Source organism: Neodiprion pinetum, chromosome 7 (assembly GCF_021155775.2).
Source record: "Neodiprion pinetum isolate iyNeoPine1 chromosome 7, iyNeoPine1.2, whole genome shotgun sequence".
NCBI classification, from domain to species: Eukaryota; Metazoa; Arthropoda; class Insecta; order Hymenoptera; family Diprionidae; genus Neodiprion; species Neodiprion pinetum.
The window spans coordinates 1,623,286-1,640,512 of NC_060238.1; the positions used below are offsets into that span (position 1 = coordinate 1,623,286).

The following is a 17,227-nucleotide window of genomic DNA, read 5'->3' on the forward strand; positions in this document are numbered from 1 at the left end:
GAGAATTTTTTCAAAGAAAAAACGTTCGCCAGTAAGCCTTGGAGGTCAGACGAGTTAGTAATTTGTGCTCAGAGACCGGCCACCACATCGAGTAACAAATGTACAACACCAAACAGACGCATCAGTGCCGAATGTTGACCAAAAAAAGCTCAGAGTTAGATTATTGAGAAAGATAGAGAGAAAGGATGTTGCGAAAATTTGAACAGATTACCCAGAATACACCAGTTGCTGTTAGAGCGCCATCTCGGATAAGACGTAACTAGGATTGTCACTTTTGAGTCTTCACGAGCATTGATTTAAAAGCATGACTTGAGGTGTTACAGGACATGTATTCCCAATCCAAAGTGCGTCTAGGGTTCGTTTTGAATAATAATAATGCCAAAAAGTTGTTGATAAATTGTTGAAACAAAACTTTGTATGACAAATCTCTAGTGAAATTTTGTATTTATTTAAAAAAATATTATATAATTATATAAAAAAACTTCATAGGTATTCAGAAAAATCAATGAATTCATTTTATTCATTTTATATGAGATAAAAAAAAAAATTCACTAGAAATTTGTCACACAAATTTTGTATAAGCAGTTAATTAAAAACTTTTTGACTTTATTATTATTAAAAAAGAATTTTACCATCAATTCGGATGTGATTTTTTCAGATTTTTACCTCATCGCCAAGTGTTCAATATTATCAACGAGATTCACTTTTGGTTGTGAATGTACGTCCAATAACACTTTCAGGATGGAAGACGATATTGCTGGGATACAAAAGCTGTGACATTGTCAAATTCAACCTCTCGAAATATTTAATTTCTCACGACAATCCAAGCCACGCCACGAGTATCGGCGAAAAAACCGGCGCCACTTTTGTATACAAGCAGCGTAGAAAGTTGTAGAAATTTTTTTGTGCCGTAGTCCCAAAGACAGAGAAAACAGTTGAAAAAAGGAAAAATAATATAAAAACGGATTTCCAATCGCGGCTGAAATTCGTTTCCGCCACGAAATAATATACCTTGTACATTCCGTCAGCGGTTTTGTTGTCGTCCCGAACATTTGGCAGAGTGGCGACTCTGTAAGAGTCTGAACGGCCATGCTGGAAAATAAATGGTAGGAAAAAAATAATAACGATGATAATGACGACGATGATGAGGGGTAGTATTTTGAAAATTTTGACGATGACGAGGGGTAGTATTTCGAAAATACGAGGCTGAAAGCTAGCAGCCAGAATCATCGGCGAAACGTTCTAACGTTCATTCGAACAAGGTAGCGAAGTGCGAAAATGAAAATTTCGTGAAACACCTCGAACCCCCGATACTTTTACAAAATTATGGGGATAAAATTAGACTGCATTTTTCTATTTCCAAAAACTTTGACACGTTTGGATGCTAACTCTGACCGCTAGCTTTAGCTTCATTTTAAAAATTATGACGATAATGGGGGGTAGTATTTTGAAAATATATCAGAGCGAAGCCGAAGACGAGGCGATTTCCAGTTTGAATCTTGCCCTCCGCGTGGAAAAATAACGAACGAACCTCATCGGTGGGAAAATTCGTGCCTAATAAGAGCAGTCAGCTCTGGTACGAGTTGGTGACAGCGTAACGCGAGGGTCTTGTTATTAAAATTAAAAGAATGCACGGACTAATTAGCGTCGTTTGTATCTGTCAGGTAGTAATATATAGGCATGTAGCCAGCTAGCGGTGAAACAGTTGCCACTTAAACCGCCAACCACCACTACTACTGTTAATGATAATAATAATATTGTGGGTGTCTACGAAAATCTGGAGTTTTGGGTCATTCGAAGACACGTCGACGAAGCGTTAATATTGCGAATTCATTAACTTTACACGGTATTTTTAGTTTTTATACATACTGTAATTTTTGAAAAATTGACGTTACTCGCTCTTCGATTCGCGATGTTTTTTTTTTTTTTTTGGTAGCTTTTTATTTAATAAACTACTTTTTTGGTAACAACTGCCGAGTTTTTTGGCTCCACATGGTGTCTGGAATATTTTCAAGTCTAAAAAAAAAATTTCATACATTGATTTGTTTATTGCAAAATTGGGACATGTAAACAAATGGTCAAAGTTCGTACTTTTCCATGAAAAAAAAAGATTTTGGTTCCGCCATTTTGAATTTACAAATTTTGAGTTCAGATTCGCAACCGGCGACCCCAAAAAGCCCATTTACGGAAAATTTCAAGTGTATCGCATGCATGTAAAAATGTACGCATGATAGGGTTGATCAGATAAAACCAGATGAACATAATGAAAAAAAGAACCAAGTAAAGTGAATGAATGTTTTTTTTTTTACTTGTCGTTTAAGTATATCAAGTCAGCAAAGCTGCATTAATTTTCAAGAAAATAAAAAAATATACATACAGCTACGTAATAAAAAAAAAAACTAATTAGTAACAAAAGAACACTGAATTACTCTGCTTGTGGTTTTTTTGATTATGCTAATTTTGTTGTTGGCTCATTTCAACAGACGCAACGAAGAGTCAGATTTGTATAATTTATTTTGCAACACTCTAATCTATTTTCCGCGGTGTTATTCGTCCGTGCGGATTCTTGAACAAGCCGATCATACAACTAGTCAAGTCATGCTGAAAACTTTTGTAACAACGACCTAACAACGGCGTTACAGAAGAGAAGAGAACAAAACGTAGCAACAGCAGCAGCAGCAGCAGCAGCTAACGGCCGGAGCACGAGAGTTGATTATAACTTGGTGTAATTTAAAATGAAACTCTTCGTGAATGGCGATTTCCTGCAATTTAAAAAACGTATACGTATACACGCTTGCTTGCTTGCAACAAACGCTGACACAATAGTACTACAAGAAGTACTACTATGTATACATTCTGCGAATAAAGTATAATAACGTATAAGGTATATAATTGTCGTGCGAGGCGTGTGGGAGAAAAATGGGATCGGTGGTTTAGATTTTCGGTTTACGCGAGATTATTAGGATGGATTATTTTTCAACTTTGGTGTTGGTTTTGTTTTTCTTTCAAGGTGCTAGTCGACAATTTTATGACAAAATACTGAAAAAATATTTAGAGGTCGCTACCAATTCAAAATCTGCCGTTCCAACAGATTCACGAATGAATATCGAATATCGATCGAATACCGAGTTGTTGAACAACATTGGACAGAGAACGCAAAACACGGATCATATTCGCGGAAATGTTGGTCAGGGTTAAGCGAGCGTCGAATTGGCGCGGAACGTCCCATACGTAGGGAATGACGTAATTCGCCATCCGACGAACCCTGCCGGCAACGTCACTAATTAACTTCGTCGTCGACTGTCTGAACGGCTGAACGGAGTCTTAAGTAGTTCTGCAGAGATCTACTTTTGTAAGATCCTGCAGTATTTCAACGATTTTTCATCGTATTTTTGGTCCAAGTTTTCGGCAATTTTTTTTTTTTTATTTACAATCCCCGATCTTGAAGCGAAATTGAATTCAATGTCAGAACGATTCTGGCATAGTTGAACTTTCAAGATGTCAATGTCGATGTTTTAAGAAGGATTCCGATTTAAGAATCCGATGTCAGAATTTCAAAATTCAAAACGGCGGATCCGATACGGCGGATTCAAAATACAAAAATTGATACGATTCGCTCGTATTATATACGCCATTTTGAATTTCGGAAGTTTCTATATCCAGTTTCAAAGAATTTTACCGAAAAAAAAATGTACGCTTCAAAGGGTTAAACCGTTCCATCGCAATTAATTAGATGAACAAATTTCCTCGAGCTTATTGTCAGAGAACAAGATATTGGAATTGATCCCCTATAAATACGTGAAGGAAAAAAATAGTTATTTCACGTTTCAAAAAATCTCCGTACAAGTTGTCGAATGATATAGAAAACCAATAAAGCAACGTATCCTGGCGCTTCTACCTAACATAATACCACGAGCGCGACACACTTTAGGATTTCTCTTGTATAGTCACGATCTCATGGGATTTAATTAATTAATTGAATTTAACACCGGTTCGTCGACGCCGCTGCTGATCCTACGGCCGACAATCGAACGAATCAAGTTCAAAGACTTCAGGGAATTGGAATGATATTCACTTTTTCCCTCCTTATGCTTATCATCATTATTATCATTCGCAATCATCCGACTTCGTTGTTTTGTTCCTCACAGTATTTTACAATTTGAAGTATGAATTTTGTGCAATAAAAAAAAAAAAAAAACGTGACAGAGGGAGAAAATTCCGGACCGGCTAATTGATTGACATTGTTTTTTTTTTCATTCCATTTCTAATTATTGTACGTATGTAATATACGTTACGTATAATGCATGTATACATATACACGTACGTATGTATTATAGGTATACGTTATGTACGACCTCATGCAGCTGTTACGTCGTTATATTGCACTTGATTTGTTCAGGCTGTCGTTGCGGTTATTGCGCAAGATCATTTATACATACGTATATACGTCTATTACATGTGTGATACCTATAGGTATGTAAATACGTATGTAATTCAAGTATACAGTGTTTCCAAAGTGGTTGAATCTATTTCAATAGCCTTGTATTTTTCAACCAACAACCATCGTTAATCGTCGTTTTTATTATACTTGAGAAATAAAAAAAAATCTTTCCAAAGAATCATTCCAATTTAAATGGGTACTTGATTTTCTAAATAAGGTACGGTTTTTTGCCGTCGTTCGCCAATTATCATATACTATACATTAGGCCGTTTAAAAAAAAAAAAAAAAACATTCAAACCTCACGAGTCACCTTTTAGAATTTTAATAAGTTTAAAAGGATAAAAAAATAAGTTTTCGAAGGTTACGTAAGAGGGGGAAAAATATGATGTGAGTATTTTTTATCGACTCGAATAATACTAAACTTATTTGTTTACCCGTGGATGTTATTATTATTATTAAACCGTCATTGTATTTGTAGGATGTAATGTTGACTTTGAATTTTTAAACTCCGTGGAAACGGAAGGGAGAGACAGAGAGAGAGAGAGAGAGAGAGAGAGAGAGGGAGGGAGGGAGAGGGGGAGGGAAGAGGGTGACAACAGCGGGTACTGTCGTAGTATTGATTTTGGCCGAGTTCAGCCGAGCTCTGCAGTCAGCACGTTTCAGGTACGCAGATATAACCTAACCTCAGGTATCCCACCCACCCTGTGTCGTTGTACCTACAACGAGAGTACGGTGGCTGTTGTTGGTTCGCTTGGATATAAATAACACGGCTTGCAACGCCGTAGGCGAAGCTAAAAATCCAAGAGAACGGAACAAAAATCACCAAGGATTGATTATTTGTCATCTTGGAGTTAGAAAAGAACAACAAAAACAAAATCAAAAATACAAAAAACCAAATAAAATATATGTAATATTATATATACAGCGAGAGTTTTCGTTGAAACGAAACTCTGAGTAACGGGATTATTATTATTATTGTATTGTTAGCCGTTGATTTTGGTAATGATTTTAATTTTAAGACCACTCGGTGTCAAGAATCAAACGATTTACAAATTTCCCCCCCGTCCCAAGGAAAGAGTCGACGAAATAATCTGATTCACGACGAATACTGATTTTAGAAAACAAAGAAAACAAATAAAAGGCAGTGAAAGAAAAATTTATTTTTTGTATCCAAGAGACTTTTCGACGATCCAAATTTGTCGTTCTTTAATTTTTTTTTTTACCACTACACGTCTTCCGGCATGTTCCTATTATACCGATTTACTAGGCGCCCTCCCACCACCCCCAGGCCTCCACGTGCCGTGCGAACCGCCCCCGGAAGTTGGATACCCGTGTATTTAATTAGCCGATAGTGCTGTGCGTTACGTCCCGAGTTTACGTGCGGTGAATAAGGTTGTATAAAACTCGGGATCCTGGGAAATACGATAGGTATAAACGAGACGATAAATATATCAATCAGGAAAATTTATCGTAGAAGCAAGTGAGCCACGGTGGCAAATGTTTGAAGAGTTAGAAGTTTTGTCATGGGAAAGGGAGCAAAGAGTTTCTAATTATCTAATTTTATTGTAATACGATGTTGTTTTAGTTTTTACAAAAATGCAGTTTTTATTTACTTTATTTATTTATTCGATTCGATCATGTCTAAATTTTGCGTTACAGCTACTATACCAGTAAAATTGAATGTTTATCGTTTTGACTAACCTTCGTTGATTCACGGTGTTTCGTCATTTATTGTAACCAACTAGCTTGGCATTTATTGTAAGTAACAAAACACCCTGAATAAAAAAAAAGGTAAGTCAAAACGATAAAAATTCAATTTTGCTGTCAGTAGCTGTAACGCAAAAAACTAGACCTGGTCGAATAAAAATAAACATGGTTCTATAATGAGGCTAGATAGGCGTTTAAAAATTACTAGGCACCTTTCTTGTTACAAAATTTTGATAACCTGTCTTGGGGGTGCAAAAAATTTGGCGGGGGTGCGGTTGGATGGCGGGTATACGTATAGGTTGTCGGGTCGATGGGCCAGTCCTCTTTGGCTCTCTCTCTCTCTCTCTCTCTCTCTCTCTCTCTCTCTGGTTGTGTATGTACGTATATAACGGGGAGGCGCAGACGCGGAGAACGAACGAACGAACGAACGAAACCACGAGGAAGATCAATACGAATCCAGGCCATGAACCGTCGTGCATTGTACCATTTACCCACACCCGATCGGACAGCCTAGATGTATAATGTTATTCGAGTATCTAAACCAAACAGAGGTTGATTTTCAAATATGGGTACACCGTTGAAAACGTACCGAGGAAAACGCTTGAATCAGCGTCGTACTTTTGGTTTCATGCAAGAGTTTACGTGTAATAAGGTAGCCGTTGGAGAAAAACTTTCTCGAAATTGTGACGAGAGAAAATCGTTCATTTTGCAAGCGTTTTTCTTTTTTTAACGGGAAACCTCTTCGCGGGTGGGAAAATCGAGGAAGAGGGTGCGGGGAAAAAAACGAGGGAAGGAAAAACCGACAACTTGGCTTCCCTTGCCTGGGATTTAGACGTTCGGGGGAAAAAAAATAGACGATGTCAACGCGTCGTCGAGTCGACGACCCTACCGATCGACGAGGATTACGCGTCGCTGAACAGAACAAGACGATACCTAGACGAAAACTAGACTCGATTTATTTGCTCGAATATCGGGTAAACGGACATTCGAATTATATTGTTACTTCGCTAAGGATATTGTGTAGTTCACTTTTCACGTCTGACGGTAAAATTCGAGAAAAAAGCAAGGGAGCAAAAAAAAAAAAACAAATATATCAACACTTGAACGATAATTAGTAGAGCTGAGTGATCTGTCGATTAATCGACCATTTCGGTTAGTCGTATTTTCAATTGATCGAAGTTGCCGATTAACGATCGAGACCGTGGATCAATCGATTAATTGATAAACCGATTAATCGAATAATCGCACAGCGCTAATAACTAGAGGTAAAGTAGTTTCGTCGTCGTAACGCGTGCATGTCGTATTTTTCCTATTTTTCGTACCTACAGTACCAAGAGACGATAAGCTCGTGCCTGTTACCGATACCGTAAACGTAATGGTTACTACTACTATTCGTACGTTTATCACGTACCGTAACTACTTAACATTATATCGGGAACGTGAGTGTAATATGTTGAACTCTGCACGAGAGGTTAGAATCGAGGGTAGGCAAGGGTTAGGTTAGAGTTTGCGAAGTTGGGTACAAGGGTGGCGGGAAGGCGAGGGTAGCAAGTTCTGCATATTAATTTATCGCGCAAGTTGTCGGGTCAGGTTGAGTTAGGGTTATTCAGGTCTGTCACGAGTTCAACGACTAAAATCTGGTCGTTGTCTCTGCGTGAAACATAACCTTGCCTAACTTAATCTAACCTAAGGCATTGCGTTAATTAACAACCGTGAGGTTTGATAAAAACTTTGGTAAAAACCCTTACGTTGTTATTACTAACGATATTTTATTTTAATTATCGTTATCGATTCGGGTTTCATGTTTTTCTCTTTCAAAAATTAACTAGGGTAATAATTTTTGCATCGATGTACCGTTTATAAAAACGCGCGAAGGCGTGCCTACGTCGAATTAGAGCAGAGGTTCGTTAACGATACGAGTCGATAATGACGCCTGCATGGTCATTGCTCGCATTTTGTAATTATCACTATTTTATTAATTATAACCCAATGCGTAATATTCTATCGCGCGTGCGCGCGTGTGTAGTAATAATAATAATAATAACAATAATACCTTAAGCGAACAAAGAAAACGAGGAAAAGAAAAAATTAAGGAGCTAATCGTTCTTTGGTTCGTTTGAATCCCTTTTTCAAATTGACGAAAGCCTCGAAACCCAAGAGAATGACGAATAATAGATAGGCGACCGTGTTTCAACTTCAGAGAACGGCTGGCTTACGGAGCCCCTCTAGTTCTAATCGCTTCCGGAGCCTAGGTGTGGGTGTACTATATATTACATGATTCGAGATCGCAGGCTGAAGTTTTAGTAACGTTAACGCGACGAAACCTGAGGTTAAAAATCATCGTTAGCGGACAATTTAAAAATGACTTTCGACGAGCTGACTTTTCAATAGTAAATCAAATTTTGGACATGTCTAAGGATGCGAAGTACCGATTTTTCTTAAACATTTGTCGTTACGGTAACGTTATTGACTTCATTTTAGAAGTTTACTAATATTTATTCATTCGAGTTCGTCCCAAGTGTCGTAAAATCTCGTTGATGTATTAATAAGTTTAAAGATAATAATAATTACGGTACCAGATGATGTAACGAGATTTGTTTTTTTTTCTCATTCGATTTGGACAAGTTTTTATTTACAAAGAGATATGTTTTTATGCCTCATTAGTTCAGATGATTTTAAATACATAACTGATATACTATCAACGAGACACGGATTGTACAGTTTGGACGGAGAGAGGGAGATATAAGGAGAAATAGAGGCTCAACAGAAGCCTTGCAAAAGTCGGGGAGAAGAAGAGGATGGGAAAATCGCTGGGGTATCTTAAGGGTGTTATTTGAGCCGTTCGTGTACCTATGCCAGGACTCGATGCGATAAATCGTTTATTAACGCGTTGTATCGAATGTGAAAATTACTACAAAGATAAAAGTGTAACACACACACACCTAAATGGGGTTCAAATTATCCATCGCGCAACGAATTTCCGACGAACTGAACTTTCCTGGATATTGCATTTTTTTCGACTTTTGTACACCCTGGTTAGTTTGAAATTGGAACGTTCCGTAGGTAGGGAATATATTTCGAAAATTAACGAACGTTCCAACGGTGTAGATTAGAATTAATTGTACAATTTGGATAAACCTTCGAATCTACACGAAAGTTTTGGGCATATTGTGAGTGGGAAAGTTGTGTGGCGAACAAAAAAAAGTCGGTGGGGAAAATTTCCTCGATCCGAGATATCGCAACGCGATTGGTTTGAGGGGCGGAAGTTTGGGGGTGGTGGTGGTAAAGTGAAATCATATTGATCGGCTTCTCTGTAAGTCTGTAATACGGTCCACACGATGATTGGCGAATTCGGATTGTGGGTAAAACCGGACACGGAGGTAACGGAGAAGGAGAAAAGTGATTCCAAAGAGGGAGAGAAAGAGAGTGAGGAAGAGTAGAGTTGAAAATAAAGTTGCAACAAAAAAGAAAAGACTCGATTTTTGCTGCTAATGTTTCTTTTATTACGCTTCTATTCCTGTCGCTAAATCCATCTATATGCGGGGTAGCAGAAAAAAGAAAAAGGCGGGAGAATCAAATTGTCCCATGAATTTATAAGGAGGTCTTTTCCACCGATCGATGCGCGCCCTCTGACCTAACCTAACCTAACCTATCGCAACTCGACTCCCATGGCGCCATCTGGTCTGCGTCTCTTCCTCCAATTTAGAGAGGGGGAAACTTCCTCTTCGTCTATCTATCCTCCTCCCCGTCCCCGCCGCCCAAAGTTTCTACAGTCATTTTTCGAAGCGCATTGAAGAAGCGAAAATTTGCAAGGCGAGAAAAAAATTGGCTACTTTTGAACCATGCAAAAGTGATCAAGGGGAAGATGAAGAATTAGATGAAATGTGTGAATTCTCGAACGGAAATTGTCCCTGAACAGAAATTGAGAATGTGGGAACGTAGGGCTGAATAAAGAGGGGAAAGAAGCGAAAACTTGACTCGAGCGCAAAAGCCTCAGATAATAATTATGTCTCTTTGCGCGCGCATCCGACTCTTCAAATTGTTTACCATTTTCTACATGATATAGTTTCTGATTCGTCAATTTACACGAGGCGTGAGAAAAAAGGAAGAAAAAAAACAGTCTTTCTGTTTCTCTATTCAAAGAACTACGTGCTATTCATATTTTCCATTAAATTTTATACTATGATTGTATAAAAAGGGAATAAAAAATACGATTTTCAATTATTATTCGTCTTCTTTTGCAATTCGACTTAAAAAATTGTTCAACCCTAGATCGTTATTTTCAACCGTTTCTATTACCTTCAGAACCGATCGTTTTTAGAAAACCGTTCATTACTTTCGTTACCTCTACTTTTACATCGGTTACCGCATTTCTTATTTTCTCGAAAATTGATCACGGAACGTTTCGATTGTCGTTATAAATGGAGACGGTGTTCGAGGCACGGCCTACGTCTACATAATCCATCCTATCGAGGTTTTGCGTTAAAAGGATCGACCTTTTCAATCGACGCTACGTCCTTGGCGCAAACCGCGTTTTACGTATGTATAACACGTACGTACGTAGGTGTAGGTACGCATATAAACGTACGTACATATATACATGCGGAGAGAAGCAAGTTTGCGCAGTCGCCGGAAGTAGTTACTATCCGGCTAAAACCGACCGTATAGATCCGCGAACCTCTCTCGATCTGATGCTGAACAGGCCACACAGGCAGAGCCAAAGGCAAAGTACATTTATCGGGGCAATTTTTATTTTTTTTTGTTGCTTAGGACCAAAAATGACTGAAATTTTAATTAAAAATTTTATAAATCGTTAGATATAGAATTTTTTGTCATGTCTGCCAAGGGTTGGGCGTATCGTTATTATTATCATTATGATTATTTCGTACGATGTGTTTACCTATCTACGTCCGATAATATTGCATACTTTGGTAACCACCCGGTTACACGCGATGTAAAATATCTAGATAGCCGCGCAGACGCAACATAGCGAAAAGAATAAACGCCATCTATACCTATATGCAAAGGGGGGTAAAGGTATATTGGGTAAGAGTTGTACCTACACGTATAGAAGGTAAGGTTCAACGGATTGAGAGAAGGGTTTAAGAAATGAATTCTTCTTCAAATGTCGAAGATTAATTATAAACGATTTAAGATGTGATTCATTTAGAATCCCAAAAAAAACGAAAAGAAAAGAGTAGAATGCGCGTAAACCAACCGACAAAGATGGAACAATTTAACTTGAGATTGAACCCGAGATGGTGGAAACGATTTTATCGCCAATATTCACCGTGGTTGTAATTTTAGCTTGTTTTCCTCGACTATCTACGGATTTCGGGAGGGTTTCGGAAACGGGGAAGCATTTTTTCTTTTTCAAGGTTTGAGGTATATCTTTTTGTGCGTCGCCGCCGTTCCGGCGCCAGGTGACGTTGAGTCTAATCGACCGGTGTAAACTCGGTTTGCGGACGACGGTGCTGCCGCTGTTCCGGATGCGGTGGCGTCGGGAACAACTCGGAAGGTACTCGCGCATGCAGAGGTGTAAACGAAGGAAGGAACTGATGCTGAGGGGAGAATTTTTTTTTTGACGAAATAAAGAAACGAGGAGATAGCGGACCAGTAACGCGATGAATTAATTTACAGGATACTATAAAACAAGGGTGTCGAAAACAGAGATATTCGGATTGAATTTTAATCTCGTTTCGTTTCATGGCGGACACTTAAGGCACTGTATCTATGTGACAAAATGGGCCCCCTTAAGGGAAGAATAACGTTAGATCAATCAATTTTAACGAAGCATTTTTCTGGTTTTTTGTTGCCTAAAAATACGTTTCAAGCGTTATCGAAATTTTTCTTTTTCTTTTGAAAGCCGTTTGATTGTGCAAGACGGCCCATTTTGCGCGTCTCACCCTTAAACATGTGTGTGTGTATGACTAGGTGCTTGTAACGATGGCGATAGTGGGGCGTGGTGAGCAGGAGGAGAAGGAGAGGAGAAATAGGATCGAAGAGAAGGTCACGTTTAGTCGGTTGAATTTAGAGGAGGTGCCGACACGCACCGATTAACCCTTTCAGTCACAGCAGCCACCCCAGTGGGACCCTTTTTTTTTTTTATGCCATGCAAAATTCCGATTTTTTTTGTTCTTTGCATTCACAGGTAACCGAATTTCGTGACTGAAAGCGTTAACTTTCTGGGGTTTACGTGAGGAAGGTTGGAGGAAGAATCTGATTCGATTTTCGCTCGTAGTCGATTTCGTTTCGATCGTTTTTTCTTACAAGTTTTCAACGTACCTGCGGTGAATTTTCATTGAATCTTTTTTTTTCTTTGTATCATCGAATCCCTTTTTTTCTGAACAAAGTTCTTTTTTTTTTTTTTTTTCTCCTATGCGGCAATCTTTTATTCCATTTGTGCACTACTAATTAATTTATAAGCCTACGGAAAGCTTTCGTATTTCAAGCTTCTGTGCAAGTGGACAATAGGCATAATAATAATCACTCCGTGTATGCGTGGATCTCGGATTTTTGTTTCTTTTAAGACGAAGCAGATATAAAAAAGAAACGAAACGAAACGAAAAGCTATCAAGGATCAGATCAGAGGAGAGACGGAAGCGAGGTAAAGAAAAGAGGAAATTGGTGTTCCTCTTTCTCAAAGCCACCGCCTCGCCTCCTCCTCCTCTTCCTCCTCACCCTTCACCATCTCCTTTTCTTCTTCCTCCTCGTCCGCCCGGAAACTTCACCCCCTCCGTCAAAAGAAAAATTCTTCCCAAATTCGATCACCATTATCGTTTTTGTCTATAATATTTTGCCACCGTATAGTTTATTTTATCAAGTTTTCTCGACTGAACCGCGAGTACATACAAGGGGATAGCCGTTAACGTGTTTGAGGAATGGTATTTAAAGGGACTTCCCGAAGGAAAATGTGATTGGCAGGGGAATCTTCGTGGATAATATTCCGTTCCCGCTGTCTAACCGCTGCGCGTATAAAAAATATCGTCGTTAAATCGTCTAATGTATTATTATTATTATTACTTTTTCTTCTTTAGAAAAAAAAATCAATGAAAAAAAATCGAATTTTCTACAAGTATCGTCTGCAGTTGAAAACGCGCGTGTATTAAATTTAGAAGAATAATAACAACAACAACGAGCAAATGGTCAAGAGCGTCGTTAAAAGTCTGTAGTTTAATTAATTCCGTCGTCGGTAAGAACGATCCCCTCAGATATCGATCGTGGATCGTGATTTAGCTGCTCTCCTTCCTCTTTCTCTCTTAGCACAAATACCTTATCACCCATGGCTGCGGCGACGGTGTTTCGATGTAGGAGTAGCGTGCAGCGCGGCTTCGGGAGCACCAAAGACTGACTAACCGTCGCTCCTCCGCCAGCAGCTTACGCCGCCCCCGCCGCCCCCACCGCCACCGCCGACGGCAGCATCGACCCGCGCGACGCCTCCGCTGCCTCCCCCCACCCCCCACCGCCATCGCCGCCGCTCTTCCTCAACCGCCCGGCTACCGTGCACCGCGGGTTGCCGCTTATCCCCCCCCCCCCGGCGCCCCCCGCGCCCCACGCCCCACGCCCCAACCCCCAGCCCCCTCCAAGGCCCTAGATACGCGCGCCCCACCCCGACGAAGCGCGCAAGCTCAACCGCGCGTATCTACGCGGCACGGTGTACGTGTGCTTATGCTTCGTCCTCTTCTTCTTTTTGTTTTCTTCTTCTTCTTCGCTTTCATCATCGTCATCTTCTTATTCATCTTCATCTTCTTCTTCTTCTTCTTCTTCTTCGTTATCTTCCGTCTTTTCGCACACGTTCTCCGGCAAGCTTGCGACGCCCCGTCCAAGTTATCGTTCGTCTACCCTCGGTTTGCCCTGCACCGGTATTTCCTGTAAGATGGATGCTGCACTGTTCTTCTTCTTTTTACGGTTTTTCGCGCGGTCTCTTTTTTTTCCATTTCTTTTTTCGAACTACGTTTTTCTACGCGGATTATTTTTATTCCGACGTTGATCGGCGGGTCTCGGGGGTCCTACCGATGGGTACCATACAAGATGGCCGCTGACCAGGGGTGACAAGGATTTTAGATCTCGGTTACTTTTTTTTTTCTTACTACGAGCTTTTTTTCGTTTGAAGTACTAAATCTGGTACTGTACGTAGCGATCGAATTCGACGTCCAGCGGGCATCAATACAAATTCCTTCGAGATTGTTAAATCGGTGCAATATTCGGGATTAGAGAAGGGCTTTGATACGCCTTTGGTGTATTTTGAAAATCAAAATTTAAATGGTTCAAAATTTGAGATATATAGAAGGATGTTGAAGTTAGTACTTGACGTTATTACTTACACTGTTAGAAAAATTTAACCTAAACTAACATGCATCGCAGTCTAGTTGACGTGCATTGGAAATCGAAGACTTCGCCGTATACGCGATTTCTGATAGAAACTACGCCCGATAGAAGTTGTGAAAAAAATAAAAAACCAGAAAATAATTGAACGATAAAGTAAATATATCAGAGAACTGCAACTCAACACCTCGTTCCAAGGCTGGACAACTCCTAAGACACGAGTCACCAACCGACGCGACGTGTCGTATGATCCATATTACGTTATATCTACCTGCTCTAATTGCGTTTCGAATTTTTGAAAATTAATAAACAGAAGAAAAAAACGAAAAAAAATCCGCTCCCCGTAGATTTCGATTATCAAGAATTCAAGTTCGCGCTTGAATTTGGAAAAATAATATCAGGTATCAAGCGTGTTGAAATTTAATTACCGAAAAAAAAAGAAAAGAAAATATGTAGAAATACACCGAATATAATATTTTTTAAGCAATGCATCGTAAATTTTGTGTGAAATGTAGACATCTGAGGAATGCGTCAATTTGATATATATTTTGGTTAATAACAACAACAACAACAACAATCATTATTATTATTATTGTTGCTGCTGTTGTTGTTGTTATTATTACTTTAGAGGATTGAACCATAGTTTTAGTTTCCCGGTATTCCGGGAGCTTTCGCGGATATGTTTCGCACTTTAGGGTGTCCAAGGCATCGTCACTTATGCCCCGATTAAGATTCATCCCGCGCTGAGTGCAGACGTGCGAAGCGAAGGACCACAACCACCGTCGTCGTCGTCGTTACTCCATCGAAGTCAGGAACACGCGACGCTAACGCAAACGCAAAGGCAAGTGTGTCCGTCACGTTAATGCGAATTTAAATCGAGGCGTGTAAACTAGCCGCAGAGTTTAGCCACTCGGGTTTATAGACCGTGCCTTGTTATTATTATTCCTAGGAAAATTGTTAATTTCTCTTTTTTCTTTCATGGAAAAAAATTAGATAAGTTGAATATCATTCGAGACACGATTTCTCAATTTTCTCAACACTTTTTTTTATCGTCTCGAGTAAAGCGAAATTTCCCGAGAATTCTCCACCAGAGACCCTTATTTGGAGCTAGAATTTGTTTTCTCAAACTTCCGAGCGATTTGTCCATTTCTTTAGTCAGTAAAGAAAGAAAAAAAAAACCAAGATTCTTCAGGCTCTACCTGACGATGAATTTTAAATTCAAAATACAGTTGAAATTGTCGATAAATGAGGTACCTAAATTTTTTTTTAAAATTTCTTTTACATAATAAACGTGTCGAGTATAATAATAAAAAATTGTTCTCCTCGAGAATAGAAGGAGACACGAATAATTTTTTGTTATCCGGATAGAAAATATTCAAAATTCACGTAGAAATGCTGAATATTTTCGTTCCCTTTCCCATCTTACTTTTCGCACCGAGTTGCCAACCTCCGCAGTCTGGACTCCGCGGAAAACCGAGGGCGGCGGAATCGGAGGAGTAGGTATAAGGTAAATAGGCCTGTACTATACGCGGTGTACACGTTATGTACACCCAGAGGTGGAGCAGACATATATATCTGTAGGTGATCCTGTATAACAGACTGTGCGTATATGTATACCATAGAACGGGAACTCGACACTACTGGGAAATCGATAAATAGTTTTAACTTTCCGAATCCGTGCGACCATGATGCGTATAATTTTGTAACAAGGAAGGGGCTCGGTAATTTTTAAATACCTATCTAGCCTCATTATGAAACTATATTTATTTTTACTCGATGATGTTTAGTTTTTGCGTTACAGCTATTAGCAGTAAAATTTAATGGTTATCGTTTCGACTTACCTTTTTCTTTGATTCAGGGTGTTTTGTTACTTACAACAGATACCAGGTAGTTGGTTACAATGAACGGCGAAACACCGTGAATTTTAGATAATGAAAACTGTATTTTTGGAAGAACTAAAAAACATCGTATTACAGTAAAACTATTCGTATCTAATGTATTATAACGATAATTCTACTATACTAAATCTCGCTCCTAACATAATAATTCAAAAGTTTTCACGTTACACAGAGTAAATAAATTTCTGTTGATAGGTGTAATACGTTTGAAAATTTCCTTTTCAATCATCGTACGTTTAGTTGTAGTTTCTCTTCGCGAAACCGAATTATCCCAGTTTTCGTATCGTGATATTTTTTGGCAACTACCTGTTCTTCTTTTTTTGTTGTTTTCTATTCCTCTTCCTTATAACAGCATCAACATCGCATTTTCAGGCCAAGCCAAGCCCCGAGTTATGCAACTGTTGGTCTTGGGCCAATATTTCCTTCACGGCTCTCTTAAAGTTGTCTATAAAATTGTTATTAATTCCTTTTTTAAAATCCTCATAGAGTTTTATTTCCGACAAGTTTTTTGTCGTTCTTATACAGTTACGCGTATATATACACATAAATATATATATATAATATATATATATATATATATGTACACACAGTATCCGTTATCTCTGATCTCTGAGCCGCTTTTGTGCCCATTGTGTGCTGAGGGATGACCGAAAAGAGACAAGGTAAATCTATATACGTCAAGTGGTATAATAATATACCTTATACGAGAACCGGCGTTACGATGATGAAATACTGGATTCAACTGGTTATCTCACGCCTCACCAAATCCCCCCGGCATTATATTGTATTTGTACAATTCGAGTTTTCTTTTTTTTTTTGTCCCCTTATCTCTCACAGTACACATATTATCATCGTC

General features: G+C 39.0%; 1 protein-coding gene across 7 annotated transcripts in view; it reads right to left on the minus strand.

Moving 5' to 3' along the window:
- Atpalpha (sodium/potassium-transporting ATPase subunit alpha) overlaps nt 1-17,227 on the minus strand; it is a 56,798-nt gene that overhangs the window by 25,356 nt on the left and 14,215 nt on the right. For 4 of the 7 annotated variants that reach the window (XR_011177666.1, XM_046635644.2, XM_046635645.2 and 1 more), the window contains exon 2: nt 1,012-1,092. The exons of 1 other annotated variant lie outside the window; for it this stretch is intronic. Coding sequence is in view for 5 of the 6 variants with exons in the window: in XM_046635644.2 (XP_046491600.1) it covers nt 1,012-1,092 (81 nt within the window). In the remaining variant the exon portion in view is untranslated. Of the gene's footprint in view, nt 1-1,011; nt 1,093-13,420; nt 13,511-17,227 lie in introns of those variants that run through there. 2 more of the 7 variants (XM_046635646.2, XM_046635648.2) reach the window with 2 other exon arrangements.